Source organism: Branchiostoma lanceolatum, chromosome 14 (assembly GCF_035083965.1).
Source record: "Branchiostoma lanceolatum isolate klBraLanc5 chromosome 14, klBraLanc5.hap2, whole genome shotgun sequence".
NCBI classification, from domain to species: Eukaryota; Metazoa; Chordata; class Leptocardii; order Amphioxiformes; family Branchiostomatidae; genus Branchiostoma; species Branchiostoma lanceolatum.
In genome coordinates, this window is record NC_089735.1 from 5,690,762 (window position 1) to 5,714,597 (window position 23,836).

The 23,836-nt window shown below is 39.0% G+C and overlaps 2 protein-coding genes across 26 annotated transcripts in view; one reads left to right on the forward strand and one right to left on the reverse strand.

Moving 5' to 3' along the window:
- The window catches only part of LOC136448945 (peptidyl-prolyl cis-trans isomerase-like), a 306,630-nt gene that overhangs the window by 137,848 nt on the left and 144,946 nt on the right, over positions 1 to 23,836 (reverse strand). The window lies entirely within an intron of this gene.
- The window catches only part of LOC136448937 (ankyrin-2-like), a 208,899-nt gene that overhangs the window by 74,756 nt on the left and 110,307 nt on the right, over positions 1 to 23,836 (forward strand). For 8 of the 25 annotated variants that reach the window (XM_066448681.1, XM_066448649.1, XM_066448654.1 and 5 more), the window contains exon 1: positions 23,082 to 23,494. The exons of 3 other annotated variants lie outside the window; for them this stretch is intronic. In XM_066448681.1, coding sequence (XP_066304778.1) covers positions 23,330 to 23,494 — 165 coding nt within the window. In that variant the 5' untranslated portion in view covers positions 23,082 to 23,329. Of the gene's footprint in view, positions 1 to 19,236; positions 19,261 to 23,078; positions 23,495 to 23,836 lie in introns of those variants that run through there. 14 more of the 25 variants (XM_066448650.1, XM_066448657.1, XM_066448659.1 and 11 more) reach the window with 7 other exon arrangements.

Consider the following 23,836-nt stretch of genomic DNA (forward strand, 5'->3'; position numbering starts at 1 on the left):
TAGTTCTAAACCTGAAGATCAAAATAAGGAAGTCTCTAAGTACGTTTATGATAGTTTTGTGATATGGAGGTGGGTAAGAGCTAGAAAGATCTTAAAGCTGAGTAAAGAGGCTTGTGTAGTGTTCTGTATCTAAATCTATATAGCTGGTATAATCGAGATTTGGCGTCACACACCAGCTTTTCAGGCACGCAGCGCAACAGCAGCTGGTTATATCATACTGAATGACCTGTCACACCTAACTTTTGCACATCAAACTAACTGTAAGCGTCGTTTAAAGCTATCTAGTGAGGATGCTTTTATAGTACTTGGTGGCAACGATTTCCATGCTACAATATTTCTAGTGAAAAACAAATTCCCTGTTCCCAGTACACATCAATTCTGTGTTGATAACTCTGATACTTGAAGGCATGACTATTTCTAACATAATCATAAGGACATGGCAAGGGCATCTTGAGAAAGGAAAAGTGAGTGACTAAAACAGTCCAAAGACCACAAAGAGATCATAGTACTCAGTGTAGAACTTGCTACTGTAAATGCTATCCTTAGATGAGTTGTGATGTAACTAGTACAAATGTGATGCATATTAATACCATATACAGGATGAACTAAGATGATATAATAACCCAATCATTTCCATTAAGTTTAATTGTACATATGTATGATGGGATAAGGTTCAACAATACAGAGATAAAGGTCACAATTTACATGTAATCTGTAGTGTTACATGTATGTACTTCCTATTAGATGGTATGGGTCGAAAATACATCCATACTTTCACATGATGACTTATATGTAATGAACATGTATTTAGAGATATTAACAAATTGTTGTTAGAAGCCCCCTCTGCAACTGGCTAAGTGATTGAGTCAGAATTATATTCTATTTGGCAAGAAAAATAGATGCCAAAGGGTTGCAAGATTCACTTGCCTCCCTTAGAAAGTGCTAAAAGATCTATGGGCTACAATAAGGAACATGCAAAATAATGTTGTTTACTCTCATTGCCTTGATATTTAAGTTTAGATAACTGCAAGTTTGTTGAAGTAATTAGAGAAGATGGCCGTTAATAATTAATATCTTAGGTAAGAAAATATGATGGCGAAAGTTGGTGATGAAGACATTGGTACAAGATTTAAACTTTTCTGAAACAGTTCAGAATTTCAGTTTTGCTTTTTAATTTGTGTACATACATCTTCAATTAGTACCAAGTTGATGATAGTTTTTATCATCCAATCTTGTGCTCTTGTTGGACACATGAACAACACTTGTGAATCACAGAATAGTCTCCACAAATCACTACAGATGCAGGCTTTAGTACACTGCTACATCATGGCTAGATTGTGATTCATAGTACCAAGCCTATATTTTTATCAGGCTGCAAAATTGCAAGTGGTTTATGACAATGTTTTCAACTTTTAATGTTTAACATTTTTCTGCAGACTGTATGTGGGTATTTTGAGCCTTGCATGTTAGTAAGTGAGCAACCTCAGACTTAGGATGAAATATGAAGCTTTTTTGTTAGCTGGTCATGCAATGTGGCTTCACTACAGCTTGCATTTTCAAGTCACCCCTACTTTTCTTTTATGTGCAGAGGTTTGACGCTCGAGGCTAACACCTAAGCTCCCTCATACATGGGGTTGCCAGTCCCCATTTGAAAGGATGATGCAAATCTTTTTCAGTGGTGTCCAGACTCGGGCGCAAACCTGGGCCGCTGGCTACATGAAATTTGAATCAGATGTGGCTAAATAGTGCGCCGATCACCAAACCACACAGAAACAAAATGTTAGTAGACACTGTGTATAGAGCAAATCATGGTACTTGGAGAATGTCAAATCTACTCCACATTCTTATACCCCCTTCTCAGGTCTTACATTGACAAGTGCATTTAACATCAGGTTTTTTCCACATAAAAGATAAGTAGTGATGACACATTATGAAAACTAAATTGTATAGATTAGAAGTAAATTTCTCCCGAGGTCCAGCAGAGGCCTCCTCATGGCAGCTGTCGTTAAAACTTCCCTGACATCAATCAGAAACGAGAGGCGATAATGATGACCTCAGCTACATTTCCTCCTCTACATCTGTATCAATTTGGGGTGGGAGGGAGGAGACTTGTGGCAGCGGACAAAAGTAGGTCAGCGTTCCAAATAGTTTTGTCACTCGGGCTATTTATTTCCATATCAGTTGATGAAACAAATTGACGCTTGGTTCAATGGTCAGGCAGAGATGAAGTAGTTATCAGAAGGAAGATGTTTGAGGTATGGATTGTGGTAGGCAGTGATGGATAGACCCTCTATTTCTTTACCACTAAGAGAAGCAAAGAGGAATTGTGCTTGAAACAAAATTAGAGTTCATTATTGTTATTTTCCAATGGAATACTAGGGCCATAAGAATATGACATGTAACTGGAAACCTGGTTTCTTGTCTAGTTTGTTTTTATTGGAGTCGCCCTCAGGTAGACATACTGCATGAACCTAAGATGATGTGGGGACGCTCTTGGACCACTTAGGATTATACAGTTTTACAATAATGTATTGCAGGGATTCTACCTTAAAAGCACAATAAACGTCTTACCTCTGTCCAATTTACCTTTGGTTTGATTATGTTACAATAGTTTTTTTCCCTCCCTAATTCAGTATGCATAGAGTCCCCCTAGCCAAACCTGCATCAGTTCTCTGACCCACTTTTTGAATTCAAAATTATTGACCACTTTTAGCTGCTGAAAGGCTGCTATCAAATCTACGGGGCTGAAATCAGCTTGTAACTAAATGTTTCCTTTGCTAAGTGATTGAATGGCCGGCAAGTTAAGGGCTCCGTCATTTCCGGCTAAATGTGCCCCTTGGGCCTGTGTGGCTGAATATTTGTGGCTAATCAGAAACCACATTAATCTCTGCACGGAATAAACCTGATTCTAGTTGGTTGATATGTGAAAGGTCACTACAATTCCACATGTAGTTTGGAAATCTAATCAACTAGGCAGTCTTTATTGAAATCGGGCACACAGACTGACAGCTCCATATCTCAGTATGGAGTTATTTTTTGAGGTGGAACAGGGGGTGCATTTCTCTAGATTTTGGTGTAGTATCCTCAGAGTTGAGGAATGTTCCTATAGCTTAACTGGTAGCAGCCTCACAGTTGAGCTCCTGATTCCAATTAGTTGGTAACCGCGAGACCCTGGTTCAAATCCTTGGACAGGACATCTCGGTTGGTGCTGCACCTTTCTTTCAGAAGGGATGTAAAATTGGCGTCCCGTGTTTGACGAGGTGCCTCAATCACGTTAAAGGGGAAGGGCTAACAACCCTTCCCTGCAAAAATATACCCTTCTACAAAAACTGCAAGGAAACTTGCGGCCTTATGTGCTACTAGGCACTACCAGGTGAACAACAACATCTTTAGAGTTGGCCGTACAGTACTACCCAGCTCTGCATATATAATGTTCTGCTCTGTTTAATTTGCAATCAGTCACCCCTGCTGCACCTCTCATTTGTGCTGAATTGCAGGGAGCCTGTTCCATCACATATCATTTCCCTCCAACAGGGAAATCAGCATGGGGTAACATATCCCACCTAACATACTCTATTCCAGATGTGGTAGGTTACTGCAGTGCATATTCACTTAATGTAATGAGTTGATGGGGAACATTTCTCTATTACTGATGTTTGCTCTTGCTCTTTTCACTTACTGGGGATAGGAATGATGTAACAAAGTAGGAAACTGAACCTTATATTGTTTGTTTGTTTGAACCTTTGTTTATTCATGATAAACTCAAATTGGCACGCAGGCCGTATTGTAAGTGAACCAATCAGTAAGTGTTGAGCTTGTCCCAGTGAATCAAGTGTAATGCTAGTTGACTTAAAACACAAAGATTTGGGCAAGGTTTAGGAATGATGTAACAAAGTAGGAAACGGAACCTTTATTACGTCATTGACATAATCAGTGCTGCTGTAGCATGGTGTCTTGATATGCTGATGTTAATGAATGTCTATAACAAATAGATGTCATCAAGTGTTTATGGGTAAATCTTACTTAGTACAATGAAGTATTGAGCATAGTGGATGACATCTAGGAGAGAATTTGATAGCTCTTTCATTGTTTGGTTAAAACGGGTCCTGTCCCAGGTGCTGAAATCTGTGTAGGAAGGCTAAGGATTAGTATCATATTCTGAACAATAACAAACACCACTTAAGACATAATTTTGAAAGCAAAGGCTAAGTATAAATGCAAAGTACATATGATCATGTTACTGATCAGCTTATATGATATGTTACAAAACAATTGCAACTGTTGTTGCAATCAATCAGTAAGTGTTGAGCTTGTCCCAGTGAGTCAAGTGTAACTTAAAACACAAAGATTTGGGCAAGGTTGTCTTGTTTGTGCTGTAGCCAGGATCTGGCTGGTACCATTCTCAAGACTTGGCTTTCTTCCAGAATATAGAGAGTGCACAGAAGGAGTGAGGTATGGTAAGCTTGTATCTGGTACAGCTAACAGCTGCTCTAATGATCATTACCAACATGCCTTCCAATAGCCCAGTGCGTGAGAGCCTGGCTTCAATCTCTCTCCTAAGTCTATTACATTCAACCAGAGAATCACAGCTAAGATGGGGGTAACAATAAAGCATGGTTCCAACCTAATTTCTTCTTTGAGATCTTAATGTTATAGTTATTTGAAATTTTAAAGAGGCATATATACAAAAGGAAAGTGGAAAAACAAGTGCGTAAATAGATGCTCAAGGATAGATCAAGTTAACAGTCAGATTACGAAATGTATTGTGAAACTCATTTGTAACTTTATGATAAAAAAGAAGGGAAAGGGAAGAAACAAATTTGGAATCATAGATCCATTACAAGAGATTTTAATGACTGCCCTATGATTTACAGTGGTGCAAATTTTGCATGTGTTAGAAGATGGATGTTATGCAATTAAAGAGACATTACCCTAACGGTTCTTGTTACAAATGGCTGTAAACTCCAGCAATACACAAGAGAATTAATGAGCTGAACCCTGAACTTGTCCCTCAGCAGACCAAATCAATACAGTTTATACAATATGACATAAATCTTATTTGTCAGATGTATTGATCCTTAAGGTGTGTTTTACTCAGGGATTTGGCCACTAAATTAATTTCTTCATCATCTGTGTATGGCTTAACGATTTGTGTACTGAAGCAAGTGCCTGAGGTCTCACCTTTGCCCTCTTGTAAAGTTAAAAGCTGCAGTTATGCAATTTTGGGGAGTGACAAAACTTTCACGACAGACCTGATAACTTTTGTGACAAATTATTAGTTGATAAAGATATCCATCAATGATGATAATTAGGATGTCCTGCAATATTGATAGTTCCAAAATGATACTTCTTTATCAATTAACAACTGGTATGCTGGAGCCAATGGCTTGATAGATTATATGCCAGAAAGCTGCAATCTGTAACATTGAAAAAGGAAAATGAAGAATAAATAGCTTGCATGAAGCATCGAGCCATTTTCTTTGGTAAGAAATTGCTCTTGCATCCAAAGTTTGCTTTCCACCAGACAATTTTGAAATCTCAAGATGCTGGTCAAGGATATTGGTGTCTGCGTTGCCTTCCTGCCATATTGATCATCTTTTGTCCTCTTTGCCTTGTGCTTAGAACCAGTTCTACCAGGGCAATTTGTAACACACCAGTGTGAAATTGGAATTGTTCCCAGACAGGAAAGGATAGCCAAAAGCCAATAGGGAACCCTTCCAATGTGGAGAGACATGTCTGGTGAAGTCCTCGGTCTGATTTGACACACATTTCGTGTCGCTTGAGGAGATTGAACGTTCTATCACTAAATCTCCCTTGACAGTTGATCAGAGTGCCTGGTGACATATGGTAGATGTACAACCTAACTCAATGAGCTGGCAGCAATCGGTGCTGCGGAATCAAATTGAGTCTTCGGGATCGTTGTAACTTATCTCGGAGATATTGATGAAAGGAAGCAACTGGCGTGTTAACTTGTTGATGTTTAACAAAAAACTTGGTTTGACAAGGAAGAGCTGAATGCATGTTTGCTAAATGTTTGGTACCTTTGTATTAAGACTCTCAAGGTCTGGTTGTACGAAAGGTAACCTATCATTTACAAGGGCTTGCAATCTGTAGTGGCTGACTGTTTCAATTGCTATGTTCAACAGACAATTGTAAAAAGCAACAACATGGTCAGATCAGACTTATGCAACATTTTGGTTACCATCTGCATGTGATTTATGCAAAGTTGATATTGTGAGTGTTGGAGAGCCTGTTGAAGACAAAATTGCAACATTAATTTTCTTAGAGAAAAATATAGCAAAGATATCAAAACAACAATTTTTTGCTAAGACCATTTATATGCTAAAAAAACTGAATGTAGATACCTGGACTATACCAGAGAACATTATTCTGATTTTCTCTTTACCTGTGAGGTAGCTATGGAGTGACATATTACAATGTAAAGTTTATGAGTCTTCTGAGACCTGACTCTCATCATCTCCAACGTATAAAAAAGCAGTTTGATGTTTTGATAATGTCACTTGGTTTTATTGAGCAATATCAGGATGTTACAAGATTTTGTCAGTTTTATGGTATTGTAGGATATAGTTTATCATATATTTTACATGTCTTGAAAATTACACATTTCAAGCTTAAATAGAGCTGTCTAGTATGCATGTAGTAGTAATCATTGAAATCAAATTTTGAGTGAATTAAAGAGCCTTTGAATAGTTTTGCATTTTGTTCTGTTCTGTAAAGGCAGTACACTTTATTAGACCATGTCACTTGCAATTGAAGCAAACTGCTCAAAAAGCCTAGCACTAGTGTTTTTATCCCTACAAATAAAGATAATAGTATAATCCCAGTACTTGGGGGAAATGATCATGGTAAAACATGTAATAAAAGGGTAATATTTCTTCTGCTTGCCTCTGGATCCTCCCTTATTATTTCGTCATCATAAATGTAGAATATCCCCTATCAAGTCACTTGTGAATTCCAAGCTTAAACTACATTTTCAAATGTACTTTTGTTAGCTTACGAGTGACCAGGCTGATCTTTTGTTTAGCATATTGAATGTATTTAATGTTTTTAATGCATACACTTGAATCTGAAAATCTTCGGTAAACGTTTAAATTTTACTTTTTTGTACGGTGACTGACTGCATGAGATTCTAACTTTAGTTTTGTATTCATTGGTTTAAGAACATATGCTATCTAAAATGTTTCACACACAGTTTAATACGGTTTTTTTAAGTGCTTATCTCGGAGAGCTATGGTAACTCTTTGTAGAAACAAGGCAATCAGGGATGGCAAACTTCACCCCTTTTCCCATACTGCTTTATAACACTTCCAGCCCCATAGACAAAAAAAGTAGTACTGAAGATGTTTAACAATTCTGCATTGTGTCTATTTGGTCACAGACAGAAAGACAGACAGACAGACAAGCCCAAAGCAATACTTCACTCGCTTGGTGTCAAATAACAACCTTCCTAATGACCACATCAAAACATCTTGGACTTCGAAGGAAAACGAGAACACTTTTGATCTTATTTCTTACAGAAATAAAGCTCCATCCCCCCTCGGGTGCCCCCTTTACTTGCCAAAGTAACATCCCTTCATGCTCGCTGGTGATCAGTCCTGTTAATTAATTCCACCATCTGTCAGTCAAGGTCCCCAATATGATTTGCATTAGGCGGCTATTCAAGGTCCATGATGGTAGAACAAGGTGGATACAATGATATAATTGACATTATCAGACAGGGAATGTTATATGTCCTGTTTAGAAGCACTAAAAACTTGAAAACAGCAATGATAACATTAAACCATTGTTGAAACATGCTTATTTGCATACACAACGTCTGGGGTAACCAACCAAAGTGTCACTCCTGCATTGTGTAACAGTTATATCGGGAATGGCAGATAGATGCACATGCATGCGCGCACACATACACACACACAGTGACATACACACACACACACACACACACGCACACACACACGCACACACACACACACAATAATTCACATGGGTTTAAGTAATAGCTGTCAGAAATATTAAATCATAAGTTCTATAGTCTTTATACTTTCTGTGTACTAATATGTACAGTTTTCTCCACTTTAAGTGACAAAGGATGGTAATACATATATCTGAGTGCTGTTTCTGGTATGTTAAAATAGTTTTGCCAGTCCTACTATGTGGCAAGTTATGAAAATGCCCTTCTGATATTTCAAAATGTGAAGGCCAAAGTCAAGGGTACTGATTTCAAATTTTGGGATGACCCCTAAGTCACCCCCAGCCAACCCATCAGGAGACCTAGTACCTTACCTTGACCCTTCCATGGCAATAAACACTAGTAAAGTGGGAGCATCAGCACAACAGTAGGGAGCACACAGATATGATCAATACTGTCCACTGGGTGAGAGTGAGGTAATATCAACATGATAAGGTGGGGAAATGGGGGTCTGGGAGGAATATATAAGTGAACACAGTTGCCCTGCTTCACTCTCTAACAGTCTGTTATGCCTACGGATTTGGACAGTTGCATATAACCCCCATTAGCACTACTGGGTTACATAAATCTGCCACTTTGAAAAACAATGGGTTTGAGAGATCTCGAGCATAGCACCCCCCAGGTATGCACAGTTAAGATCTACAGGAGTACTTGGGGATGTTTATTTGGAGATCTGTTTCGACGTATCTTTTCAGGGTGGCGGAATTATGTACTCTGGTGGAATTATGTTAGTAGATGTTAAACAGAAATGAGAAGTTCAGGACTGTTTCTGATAGCAGCATAATAAAAGTCTCTATTAGCAGTGTGGTAGGTTGGAAGTGGGCTATCAGTGAGTTTTTTTTATTTAGTATATCCTTGTGTTTTTACAGTTGTTGAACTTACTATCTCGCTACCGCATTTTTTTCCTTTCTGCGGCAGCTGGTATTTTGAGATATTGATAACCTTTATAAGCGAATGTTTTGACTTCCTGGAAAGTGAAAAACTTGACCTGGATGTGTTCTGCAAGGCTCTGGGAAAAAGGATAATGATTATCATTCTACTCGCAGGCACACCAAATATAAAAGCAGGTCACATCGAGTGTCCCAGAATCTATGCCCCAGCTATTGGCAGGAAATATGACAATTTATGGCCACGGTTCCACCTGACAGAAGTTTAACCAGAATGTCTGCAGTGACATGAACGGTGTATTGAGCAGACACTGTTCCAGCACGGGTAGCTGGACATATGCTGTGTAAGGTCAAGAACATGGTGGAAAGGTCTCCTGGTCAGTGACGTGAAAAGACATGTGCTTGTACTGAAATTTCTGAAGAATAAGTTGTGTTTTCATCATTTGTTTATTTGTTAAATAGTTGTGTATATTGTGAAATGATGAGATGTGCACCAGTTACACAGTAGCATCATCGCATGTTTACAACAATTAGGTTGTGCAATTTGTAATGGAGATATTCTTAAACATCCATGAGGTGGTCAATGACAGCATATGAAAATAGATACTTCTTGATTACAATGTGCTCTGTATGTGATATAGTGGCTACTGTTATTCTCTGTAAACTAAGACCGTCAAGTGTATGAATTAGAGCAAATTAGATAGGAGCATGATTCTGAATGGGAAAACATAGTTTACTCAAAAAAGTTTGTGGTGTGAAAACTGGAGAAAGGTATGTCTGCTGCCCGAAAATAAGCAGATCTTTTGTGTTTCAGTATTCCCCATTTTCAGTATTTGAGGTTTTGGTCGGGGGTACACAAATTAGTGGCCACGATATCCTCTGTTTTCCTCAGTACAGGAGGAAGGCACGTGGAGGAAATTGCATCCACTACTAGCTCCCCAACCGAAACCTCTGTTTTTAGAATACTTTTGAGACCATTCCTAACATCTGCCACCAAGTGGACCAGTTCTGTGTGTGGCGTGACCTGATTCCGGCTGTAGGTGTAACCACAGTCAATATGCAGGATCAATACTGACCATGTTCCTTCTCAATTTAAAAATTTACACCTGCAAATGAGAACCTGATAAAAGCCAAGCACTGAACTATGTGGCATCGAATGATCAGGTGGCTTTTCTAGCAAGCATGAGGTTGAGAGGTCACAGGTTGGATTCTTGGCAATCCTGGCTAGACGTGTGACGTTAGGAAAGATACCTTACACGACTTTCCTCATCCTACCCAGGTGTAAAAATGGGCACCTTACTTTGGTTGGGGAGGTAAAAGGCGGTGGAAAGAGAGGGATTGGCTTCACCATCGAATAATATGCCCTAGACACAGTGGATAACAACCCACTGCACCTATGGCCTCAGAAAGGCTGTGAGACTACCTGAACATACAGAAACTAGAGAGGATGGGAGAGGGTAGGAATGAATTTATCTGATGAGATTATAGTGTTATAGTGCTCAGTACAGGGATTAGCTTAAAGACACCATAAGGGCCACTGACCCCAGCATGGTTATTTAGTATTCTCTTATTGATAACATATTTTTCACACTTCCCTGTACTGTGAATGTTTCATACATCTTTTATTGTTACTGACCACAATGCAATTAATCAAGAAGGGTTCCATTTTATTATCACAAGGAAATATAATCCCCTCCAAAAAAGACACATTTTCTACTCTAAGTGACAGTATCAATGTGACATCTACAAAACAAAAAAGATGAAAAGTGGATAAGTTACCTTATTAGCTGTTTGATAATGAAAGAAATTTAACTTGCCTACTGATGTCTCAATAATGGTTTTATGTGTGTCTGTAAAGATGCAAGATAGTAACGACCGGAAGATGTCAGTGTTCCACGTGGCTGTGTCAAGCAAAGACATTCTGGCAGCCTTCCAAAAGTATTTCAGGCCCTTGGCAACAAGAACTTAATAATTCAACAGCTCAAATAATTGACTTGCATTCCTTGGCTTGGCTCATCAACTAGATCCTTACTTTCAGCCTCCCACGAGATGAATCCTGTGTACTGTGTATCTGAACCCCTTTGATGGGCATCTTTTATTTATACGTCAATTTTAATGTGTGTGCGGCTAGACAGTAGGACACCAGCATCTTCCCTTGGAGCCAGTGATTCTCCGTTGTAATAACCTGTCTGCATGTGCTTAGTAGACTTTGTAAGTTAATCCTGGCATCTGTTGTACGTTGCAACAGATTACTGGTGATTACGGGCATGCGTTTGTTTTGGGGGAGGGAAGCACACCGCGCTCTGACTGTAGAGTTATTGTGAGGTTTTGTTAACGGGCGGAGAAGGGTGTGGTGTGTCATCTTTGTGCCACTTTTGGTGCTACATTACTGTAAATCAGGCAAAGCCTGCCCGTATGCCTAGGGCCTTGGACCATAAGGTTGATAGCCAAAGCAGCCATTGATGGTAACATTTTATCATTCCGTGTCAGTTTAGATTCAGATAGCAAAATGAAAGTCATTCACTATATGACCAAGGTAGTATGGAAGCAGTTTTGAGATTACAGAGATTTTCTTGACTGTTGTGAATAGTTATGTTCTTTGTAGTTCTTGCTGTATTCTAATCCACATAGGGTGAATGTCCATCTATTTGTAAATGGAAGCAATTGATAGTATGTCAACGTGAGGTGAAGGCGTTAATTTGCAGCTCCGTTTCAGCACCATGGACAGTACTGACCTATTTTTGTTGCAGTTTGTCCCTGTGGTGTAGTGGTCTGCGCCTTTGCTACTCTGCCACATCTGGTTCAAATTACTTGGACCAGAAGGACTGGGGTTCAAGCCCCACGTAGGGCACCTCTGGACAAGAGGCGCATTGAGTCATACTAAAGACTTTATAAAAATGGTACATACTTATGAAACAGTATGGAAGTTAAACACACTCCACTGCCAGTGGACTAGCCCCCTGCTGCAGTGATTGCACCACAGTGTGGCCCCAGGGCTATGAAACGGAGATGGGCACCGCCCTATACATCAATTATGGTGTGGGAGGATTTTAACTTTTGCGCATTAGGTTTTTTTCATCCAACTGATGAAACGAGGTTTCTTGGAGTGTGTAACGTAATATTCATGTTATGCATCTGCAAAAAAAGAGAAAATCATTGCAGCTTAGGCCTGGGAAAAAAATGTTGTGATTCTTCTGAGGGTCCTGAAAAAAAATAGCATACTTTTTCATAGATTTTGTGATCGAAAAAAAAAGTTCAGCAAATTGAATGTTAACAGTTACATGTAAAACTACATAAGGACACTGGTATTTTCAATGTTATATTGTGGTTACACAGATAAACAATTGTACGTACATTCATCAACTGAACAAAGGAGTGCAATGTTTTCTACACATTCTTTAATACATAAAGTCTGTGTTACAGGAAGTCTGTAAGAAAATTTGCAGGGCTGCTTCATGACTCAGATGTTAGATAGAAAATTTTCGGCCCTTGCCAGCAGTCGACCCCCAAAAAGTTAGGTTTTTGCTTGGGTGGGTCAGGTAACAGAAATACTACATTTTCCCAGGCTAAGTGACTTTTATTAAATGATATCCTAGTATATGCATGCCTGGAAGACTATCAGTAGACTTTTTTCAAAATGGAAATAAAGATAAAAAGAAAGTGTAAAAATCCAAATGGGATGATAAAAAAGAATCTACAAGAAAAGTATTTGAGGTTAGATTATGGAATAATTAGAATCAATGACTTTGAGCTGAAGTAAGATGTCGATAGTATTGGACGGACGGCAAATGTGGTCAGTTAATCCAAAAGGTTGCGACCACAACACATGATTTTTCATTTGCAAGCTGTTGATTTTTCCCACAGGGCCCTGATCTCTTATAGACAAATTGATTTTATCATGACCAGGTCTCTGTAGTGTAATCTTTCGTTTTGTTGTCATGATAGCAGTATGACTTACAGCATTTGACTTCAAAAGATCTAAATATTTAACAGTGAAAACATTTCATGATATACAGGTAGTTATCAAAGTGCATATTGATGTGATATGATGTAATGACATTTTAGCTAATGCAGAAATGTTGAGGCGTCTTTTGATTTTGCTCTTTCTCCAGTTCTTTCTCCTATTTATTGGAAATCTATCAGCAGTATGAATTTTTGATTGTTTTCTCACAGTCGGAGAGACAAGGGGATCATACTGAATGGAGCAATAGGTTAAAATACACAAGTCTGGAGATTGATACGCAGTGAAGAAAAGATATACATTTATGTGTGCTCTTGCTATTCTTGCTCTATTTCCTAATTCTGTAAGGCCTGCGCTATATATTCGGAATTTCATTTCACACTCTATTTGCCTGTCAATTGCTGCGCACCCTCTTGTTTATGGGGCTCAGTCGGCACCTCCCAGGTTATCCAATACCCTAATGATGCATTCTCTGGAAATGCCTGTGCTCATGTACAAATGATGTAGAGCTGGCAGCCTTGCTGTAAGCTGCCCAGATTTCCCTTGCAATCCAGACTTATTTCCTGGCAAATGCAGACTTCAACAGTTATTACAACAGATGGTTTTTCATGACTGGCTCTTACTTCAGCTTTATTGTACATTCCACAGCGGATTTACTAACTATGGACTTACTGGGTATGGAAGGCAGCCTTGCTGTAAGCTGCCCAGATTTCCCTTGCAATTCAGACGTATTTCCTGGCAAGTGCAGACTTCAACATACAGTTATTACAACAGATGGTTTTTCATGGCTGGTTCTTGCTTCAGCTTTATTGTACGTTCCACAGCAGATTTACTAACTATGGACTGACTGGGTATGGAGTGCTCATTATGCACAGAGGGAACATATGCTTGATATTATCTATTACACAAAGGGAGCGTACACTTGATATAAGAATATGTGAGTTACATTGCAGCCTTTACCCCCTGCAATAGTGTACAGCAAAAATGAGAGTAATGCATGCCCAGTATACACGTACATTACTCGTAACAGGATATCGGGGTAATGATGTTTATGAATGTAATTTTGACATCATTTGCATAATTCTATACAATAGCTTCCTGAATAAGGATATTTCCATGATATGTTAATTTGGAAAGAGGAAATAATGAATTCATAGAAATTACGATAATCGGTAAATGAGATTCATATTTGCAAGTTATGTAGAAGAAGCATTTTAATTCAAGTCATATATCATGCAAATTAGGTGATTTCCATAGTTGCTAATGACATTGTAATGAAACAAAACTACTTTGCCAAGGTATGAGGTCACTAAACTCGTGTTCTACACATGAATATTCACCTTATTAAGTGAATGTCAAGTTTGTTTTTCTTAAATTCATGGATATGAGATGAACTTGGGTACAACCTTTGAAAAAATAATTACCTAGAAAAGTACCTTGCTGTTTGAGTTACAGCTTAGTTTCATTGATAGCAAGATTTACATGACTTTTAATTAAAATGTAAATGAAGTTGTCTTCTTTAGTATGTAGAGAACGTATCTCTATGTCACCCATTTAATTTGGCAAAAGTCCTAGAATGTGCTTGCTTGTGCTTATGTCGAGACTGGAAGGTCTTGAGTCGTGATGGCAGTCCATGTGGTTCTATCCCTCATCGCTTGGAGCAGACTATCAACTTCAAGGCCAGTGTCTGATAGAATGTAGAAAATGAGAATGTTTTGTATATCTAGGTCACAAACATTTCTCTCTAATGTTGACAGTCACACATACACAAAACAAAGAATCTGCAAATCTTCATGGGGAATTCTGCATTAAAAAGTATTGCCATTTATTGTTATAGTTATGATCAGGTGATCATCACAGAATTTTTAAACATCCACAGTTAATTTACTTGTATTTTGAGTTTGACAAAATTCTTGAAGGTTCTACAGACAGAACTGTGAATGAATCACATACATTGTACTTTTTTTCTATGGAAGAATGTAATTCCACCTGTTAGTTGTGTCATTAACTTTCTTCTGTCATGACAAAAAGCAACTTGCATGACATGCAACAACACAATCAACATTCAGATTGTTGCTAGCCAGTAGTTGTATACAATACTTTGCCTCGCACTGTACGTGTTACAATTGTTGTGTAATAAAGTTTGACTTGACATGTTAAAGGACAAGACAGAGACAGATGTCGAGATGTCCCATTAGGGCAGATGTGCATGCTGACCTGTCAAGTTCATGACCGTTACGTGCCTGTTAGATCAGGTTCAGCCAAGTTCAGGTTTAAACGGGACAAGAGTAACGAGACTGGGTGACGTCTCGGTTGTTTTGGGATACCTCCCTTATCATCCTGTTGGCTATCGCTTGTTTGGGAATTATGGAGTCTGAGAGATACATATTTATCTAAGTCTCTAATGATGACTTTGTTTTTATATGAACAATCAAACTTTGCAGCTGACAGTCTTCTAGTTAATTAAATAAACATATTTGGTTGAATTGCACTGTTGACAATACAATACATTAGACTCTTGGGCAATGCGGATATCTAAGACGAATACATTTGCTCTGAAATCATCTTTTTTCACTACTATGATAGTTTTTGAATACTCTGAAAGAGTCTGAACTAACAACAGTCACAATACATGTATTTCTTACTTGAAAGACAGCAAGGTGGTACTTTAAGCAAACAGGGATTGATGACAATAAGAGTAAGAAATGTTACGACCATCAGGATATGATGTTTACAAAAAGGTTTGTCAGTCTCCAGTGTTGAACCCATGTTTGGATAGATACATAATCGACTTTTCCTTCCATGCAAGGTTATTGAACCGGCCATGGTCCCCAAATTTACTGCTCCCATAAAAGACAGGCGAATATAGAGTGGGGCAGAGGCCACCATATTGGTGTGCCAGAATTCCGCATTGATTGAGCCGTTACCATGGCAACAGCATTGATCCCGACATTTGGAAGCCAGAGTGGATTTACAGGGAAGCTGTAGTTGTTGAGCACATGGGGGAGGAGGGGCTGATGTTTTTACTCCCATTTGTAGGGTCATTGTGTCACAGCTGCTATGAGTAGGCATGGGTCTACAGTGTTGGATGTCAAATGGCCCAGTGGCTTTGCTAGAGGAGATCGAAAGGTTATGGGTTTGATCCCTGGCGTTTCTGGCTGGACATTTTGTCCTCAAGGAAAAGATAATTTACTCCACTTTTCAGTCTGCACCGAGGTGTAAAAATGGGTACCTGTCTTCGGATGGGGAGGTAAAAGGTGGTGGACAGAGAGGGATGGGGTCCACCTCCCAATACCGCGCCCTAGACACACTGGATAACAACCCACTGTCCTTACGGCATCAAAAAAGGCTATGGGACTTCCTTTACCTTTTACATTATGTTGGTCTAAATGTACGTGCCATAGACAAGCTTCAGCTCTGTTGTTTCACATGTTTAAGCTTAGTGATTCTTCTGATGGCTCAAATACACTGTACCTGTTAGTGACATTATATCTGTCCCATGGTTTCACAGACAATTAAGTAAATACAAGGCTAATAGGAGAGACAGGTCACGTTGTAGCAAGTATGACAATTTCTTGACCTCAGAGAATCCAAAGGTCAGACCACCTGCCTAACCAGAAGTGACAACAGCTAGCACCACATGTGTTTACCTGCAGAGAACTCCGAATGTAGATAGTTTTGTTTCGTTAGTTTTGCAGGGACTAGACAATGGTGCCTTGTTATACATCTGATGTTTACCTGACTTCAGGAGATGAGGAAGACTAAGCATCACTCAAGTGTTTGGGTGAGTTCAGTCTCAGCCGACCGTGAGAGCCTTTTTTTATAAATTTTACCTAATGGAATCATCATTGCTAGAACTCAAGGTTGCATACAAGCTGTCAGTATATTCTAGTCTATTCTTTTTTTGATGCACAAATGTTGTCTTTGTAAAATCTTTGCAGATTCAATTTTGTTTGTTTTGCATGATAGGTAAACTGCCTTGAGGCGTAACACACCAGTTTTGTACAGTAAGTAAGCTGTATAAGACTGTTTCAAGTTTGATCCACTCACACCTCTACTCTTTTTGATGAGTGCGGTGGGATCTTAAATGTGCTTGAGGTGTGGATCTCCTCAAACACTGGACCTCTGACTTTACATCCCATCTGAAAGGACATCTGAAGCAAAGCTATTCAAAGGAACTCATTTTCCCCTCAACCCTGAGTCCAGTGAGAAAATAGGTGTAAAGTGCCTATGCCAAGGGCACAACATTGGGGCATGCCAGGGATTTGAACCCAGAACCTTTTGATTCTAAGTCAACAACCCTAACTACAAGACCACCTCATGCCATTCTCAAATTCTCTGTCTTAGTGAAGTTAGTCTATGTTTATAAAGTGCTGGGTATACATGTATATCTGCCCAAGGCCCTTTCACCTCAGTGCTCCTTGTTGAAGGACTAGTTTTGTCTTCAGACATAGCAGGGAATCTCCTGACTAATCATAGGCCGAGGGTAATCATACCATAAGGCACAAGGAGCATAAAGTGGTTGTTGATGCCCCTGTGTTTTTTTATGACCCTGGTAAGTTTAAGAAAACAAATGTCAGGGATATGAAAATTGTAGATGTGGAAGCACTGTAAACTTTTGTGGCTGTTTTATCTTGAATTTCGAGGTTTTCCCAGTGACCTCTTCACCCCTAAGTTAAAACCACTCCAAAAAAAACTTTTTCTGCCGTCTGCCTTGTTTTAACAGCAAATTTGATACGAACATCCCAATATTCCCCCTATCTCGCAATTATATACTAGTACCTGCAAACTTAAAGGCATTTACAGTATCACCCCCTACAGTTGTGAGCAGTTTATTCTTGGTAATTCATCATTGATTTGACAAGTGTGTACCATCCCTGTAGATATGACAAGTTCAATATCACCCTGGCACATTTTAAGTACCGTACATCAATTTGAAACTATTTGGACACGGAAGACATGGCTTACTGAAAAGGATGGCCAGGAACTAACCCAGTCAGCCTGATGCTATCAATGATTTCCGATGCTGTAAATTAGTTAGGCATGGAGAATGTTGTACTCCTTAGACAGGAAGATAGTCAAATGAGGCCCCCTATCTCTCACAGGATTTATGACAAGCATGTGATATATAAGGAGTGATTGGCAAGCGCTACATCTAACTTCTAGATAAGCGTTGTTCTTTTATTGTGAGTTGTTGATTCTGAAGTATATTGATTTGTTGTGTCTGCAGTTTTTTTCTCCTTTTCTTTTCCCACATTTTGTTTCAATAACAAAACTTTTACAGTAAAAGTTAGAATACATATACTGTACAACACAAAGCATACAGGGACATGTCAGAGTATCAAATAAGGAGGAGTATCAAAAGTTACAGGTGTGACAAAAAGTTTTGTATTTGGTAGTTTACTATATAGAAAGTTTCGTCTTTAAACATCTTAGTGAGTATGTCCTTGTTATTTTCGGTACTACCGTTACACCAAGTTTTAAAAATTGCATATTTTGCTATATTGTGTCCGCAGTAAGTTTACTGTTAGATTATTTTGTATGGTTGTAAATGGTTATGGTTTGATTGAATGGTAATAACTTACTATAAGTATGATTGGAAGCATACATATACAGTACATTGTATGTCTCAGTATTTACAACATGCATGTGTGTGTGTGTGTGTTTATGTGTGGAATTCGATTGCAGTCTACTGCAGTTCTGATACTGCAGTTCTGATTTGCCAGTATCATATCCTAGTAAATGGACTCTCCAATTGCAATGATGTCATATATAATCGACTACAAGCTAGATGGTCATCACTTAGTGCATTGTATATGATTGTGTATAAAACTGTATATGTACCTAAAGACGTTGATAAGATAGATACCAAATAGTGATAAAAGACATAGCAAACAATCATTTACTGTAAATGTTGCTTCAAGCCACCACAAAAATTTTGGTTCTGTCTTCTGCCCACTTACCCTTCGGCTATTGTTTCAACCGCAAAGTTAAATCTGAAACTTCATTTTCTCCCTAATGCGAAATTAAATCCCTATAGACTTGAAAGACATTTAGAGTATTGAAAGGGAGTTCCAATATGATTTACTTGGCATATTTGATATGTTTGACAATTGTATAGCATACACATTCAAATCATTGCTACATCTGCTCCAAAAGCTTAGAGACTGATTGTCATAATTGCACAATGCCCTGGGGCAAGTGTGTGTTCAAATATATCTAGCAAGAACTTACTGATCTTTCAAATAGTGTAAGCTTATAAATAGATCCCCTTGCAGAGAGTGCCAAAGAATCTGATCTCCAGTCCTTTGGATGGGTGTAGGCGGCTGTGTCTCTCCCTGCTTTGTGGCTTTCTTTCCCGTTGCAAAATAATATTCTCCTATAAAAACTGCTGCAAGCTGAAGACAGTTGGGACCATGAAGGTATTCAGGAATCCTGTGTGAAATATTAAGTCTATAATTAGTAGGTAATTGGATTTGTAGCAAGGTAATTGGATTTGTACCAAGCTGTTGTTTTTCCAGACAGAATCAGACACCATCTGCTCATGATAATTACTTGCATATTTAATTTCATACATGTAGATATCTACAAACTTGTTGAAGATGTTAATGGCAAACAACAACTCAGAAATTCCTGGCATCATCCAATTTTCATTATGGTTCTATTTTGTTATTTTCTGCTTGATGAATTCATTATACTGTCATTTCATTGTTGTGTCAGATAACCAAGATGATCTCAATTGTTCAGCAGAGGTACATGATTTATCTTGATAGAAGGATAGTGTAGAATCAAAACAAAGACAAAATGTCCATGATAGTGTGTAGTAATATGTGCATGTTGCACTTGTGATAGACCAATGTCCAATGCCCTGCCCACCTTGGTCAAAACTTGAAAATAATGCAAAACAAAAATGTGGAATTCAAACATTTGACCATGGTCAATCCACTTGAGTGGCTTTTAAGATGGACAGCTAGAATTGGTCTATTTTACATGCTACTGTAGTTACACAGCAGACCTTCTTACTGTAAATAATGTTTGTCTGTCAACAATTTGCAACCAGTGTTTCAATCCCTTTCCTTTGTACACTTTGATTTTCAATTTCTGAAAACAAGTTACTTCTCAGTATGTACAGCTATTTTAGCAAAAATGTAGGAAGCACCTTATCAAGAATCATGTTACACTGATATGATATTACATGCAACATGTTTTATATCTGTTGTTTTGACAGAGATGAATGTTTTCAGAGATAGTATGATCGTACCTTAGATCCTGCACTTAAAATGCCTAGCAAACCGGTTGGTGCAATGCACAAAAAACAGAACAAAGGATTTATCCATTGCATGTGATTGCATGGTTTCCTGAACTTCATTTTTTTACTGTTTGTATTAAAAGATCCTGTTGTGGTCATCCACAGTGTACCGTGCCACATCTGTCCATTCAAATGTTATTGTTATGACGGAACAGGATTCAATGTGCATTTTAGCAGGGTGCTTTTCACATCATTTCAGGAAGGGGGAGCACTAGTACCAACAAATTACAACAAAGAACAACAAAATTGGTTCTGGTTCATAGTCTCCCTGTTAGGGATATCACACAGGATGGTGTATTTGAGTGTTGATGTTAACAGCCTTGTCCTTTCCTTTGCCAACAAGGTTATGTTTTTGGTAGTATTTGTATGTATGTATGTATGTTATAATATGTATGTGGATGAATAGAGAAGATGTGAATGGATTGTCATGAAATTTGGTATGTAGTTAGGTCGTGTACTATCAAAAAAATGATGAGGTTTTGGGCCCCCTGGTAGCTTTCCTAGGTACTGCAGCAGAACTTCCAGTTTTGATATCTCATTTACCATTATCTTTGTAGCAATTCTGTTCCTTTGGACGTGAAAATAGTCATGTTCTCATTCCCAGGAAATGTGTGTGCTTGTCCTTGGTGCTGAACTTCTTCTTTCCAGGATTTTGTGTTTGTCCTTGGGGCTGAACTTCTCGTTCCCAGGAATCTGTGTTTGTCCTTGGTGCTGAACTTCTTGTTCCCAGGAATCTGTGTTTGTCCTTGGTGCCGAACTTCTAGGTTCCAGTAAAGTTATTCATGATTTTAAGCTTTAGTATTCTAGTGCTTGCACCAGTTGGTTCTTTGATCATCAAATTGTTTTAAGAGCGAAGAAGTTCATGTTTCATTAGGTATCGTCTAAGAAAGTATCGCAGAGATTTTATCCATACTCGGACTGTTTTTAAACAAGGATGCAACATGATAGTTTTTACCGCAGTTGATCTTTTTTTCTTCATTCAATATCATCATCCAGATGCCTAATTAGAATCTATAGTCTATTTCCTTCCCATGCTGTGATACTAGTACTCCTCTTCTCTGTTGCATCTATTAGCATCTAGTATTCCCCTTGCGACACATCATACTGTACTTGCAAGAGAAGGATGGCCCCTGGCTCTGGGAGAGGTATTGCAGACGTTAAAAGATCCAGGTTATGACTCAACATTAAAGTGGAAGGTAAAGCGTAGGCAGCTTTCAAGTCTTATCCACCTCCAAGGCATTATCTTAATGTGATCAAATTTCCTAGAAGCAGGACGTGATTGTCATGTAATATTTTGCAAAGCCAAGTTAATGTGGAGCTTTGGTATCAACTCAATGGCTAACAATCTTTGATTCAAGCCAGGTGTTCTGGTCTAAAACACTTGCATTTAGCAATTGTATTAGTGTTTAGCAAAACTATCTTATATTGCAAATAGATTGAATATTTATATTAGAGAGAATCTATAACAAGAGGCAACATCTCTATTTGCTGGTTAGACACAATTCTCTTCAAGACTCATACTTATCAGTTTAGTCTGTTCGTTCTTAAGATTTATGTCAAATGTTTACAAGCTACTTCAGCACTTTCGCCACATCTCTTTTTGTCTCACAGTGTTTTTGCTACATTTTTATGTACAAATGTGATAAATGTTACATTCTTATAGGAAAGAAAATAAAGGAATGACCTCATGGGTCTCACTCGTATTATTTTGCTCAATCATGTTTCATAATAAGATGACCTGTATCACATAATGACATCTTTCCAGGTTTTGCATAAACTGCCTATTACGGTGATACCACAGCTACGTTTGCCTGTACTTGCTTAAGGCAAGAAATAAAACAAAGCCTGGACTATCACTGACCTCCTATAATCTCAAAAAAGGCAAACAAGCCCTTTTGGGGATCTGCTGATGACTGTCTACGTTTTGCATGAATTATTCAAAGTAGTAGGTTATACAGCTTTGTTGCATTGCTGTTGGGTTATCTAGATTCTAAGCTTTCCATGATGTCCAGATTGGTTGCTTGACTGTACACAGTGTGCCCCAGCTGTATACATATACATGCACATGACGTAATTTTGTATGTGCATATGACAGGTCTGATTGTAAGATGGTATCTGGTCATAGGTATTACCTTAGCACCTTAGTTCCTCCCGTAGGTATTGCTTGTAGCAATATCCCTGTTGTGTCAATCATTTGTCTGAGATAACGTTTAGGTCTGCTCTTTCTTTTATTTGCACTATTTAGTATCGTCTCAGCATGCCACTGTCATTGTCAAAGTCAGAGTAGACATGGCAATGTTTGATGTTTCAGCCGAAGTCATAATTTTCTGATTGTTTCCTCTAATTGAGTTTGAGTCGGATACATGGAGATCTAGCGTGCGGGGAATCACTGGAGACTTTGCATTAATTTTGTTTCCAAAGCTACGCTAAAAGGTCTGCCGCCATCTTGTCTGGAGCTGCTGTGCTGCCCAATCGCATGTCAGCCCTTCTCTCTAAGGGTTCAGTAGAGATCTCTTGTGGGAGGAGTCCATTTCTGCTTTGCCGTAGGGAGGGACAGGATGCAATCTAGCCCCTCACGTTCTACTGTATTAAGGTTGTAAATAAAATGCTACCTTTCGAGAGTTTCAAAATTGATAAAACAAGCCTTCAAAACTTGTACATCTGCCAAATAAGATAAAAGTTGTCTTTAACAATTAACGGTAGGTAGGGGACAAATAATGATGAATGACAGTACCATTATGAGTTTTTGTCGTTCCAATCAGCCAATGAGTCTGTGGGCTTACCCTGCCGTTTTATGATAATGACCCCGACAGTGAAGCTAACGCCTCGTATTCAAATCAGCACTCACATCGGAAGTTTTGTATTATACCTGAGGTGATAGATATCAATGTCAGGACCTTTTGACGCTGGTGAAAATGAATGCTCGCCTGTGGGTGAGAAATTTCCCTTGATGGGTGTTAGTAGGTGGGGCTTGATGAAGTTTAGTCAATAGAACCCCGGCTGCTAATGTACTTTCCTTGTTTTCCGCACACCGACCATAACTCTGCTCACAGCAGCCTGTAACTAGTTGTGAACCCTGTGGAGCGACGTCGGCTGGATTCACTCCGTGGTTCAGTCTGATTCCCTGAGGTACACTGAAACGTAGCACGTACTGTACGTGGCTCAGGAGCAAGTGGGACAAAATGGAAGCAGAGAAGCAACAGCTCGCTCCGAGCGCTTCCTGCGAGCACGTTGACGCGGCGGCGATTACTCCGGGCTCTGCCACGACCCCCGACGCAGCATGCATCCTCTGTCAGATTTGTACGCGACCCTCCGAGAAAAAGGAAAAACCGAAGGAAATCCCAGCGGTAAGTCCTCGCCCATTTCCCATTCTGTACTACTGATGCAGTTTCACGCAGAATGTAGCTTTGTTTTACCTCAAGGTATACCGTATCAAAAACCCCTCTGGTCCTGTTAATGTTAAAGTCTATTTAGGCGAGCATGGAGATAACTCTAGTAGGCATTCACAGATGGCACGTAAAATAGCACGGAGGTATTTCTGACTTCCTTTGGGCAATTTGCTCGCTATGCCCATTCCAAATGGACTGGAATGGGTGATAACAGAAAGTCATCACTGGGCACTGTTGAAAATTTCCCTCGAGCGCACGTTTTATCGCATTGCTTTTTGTCCACTTGTCTTTTATCCCTAC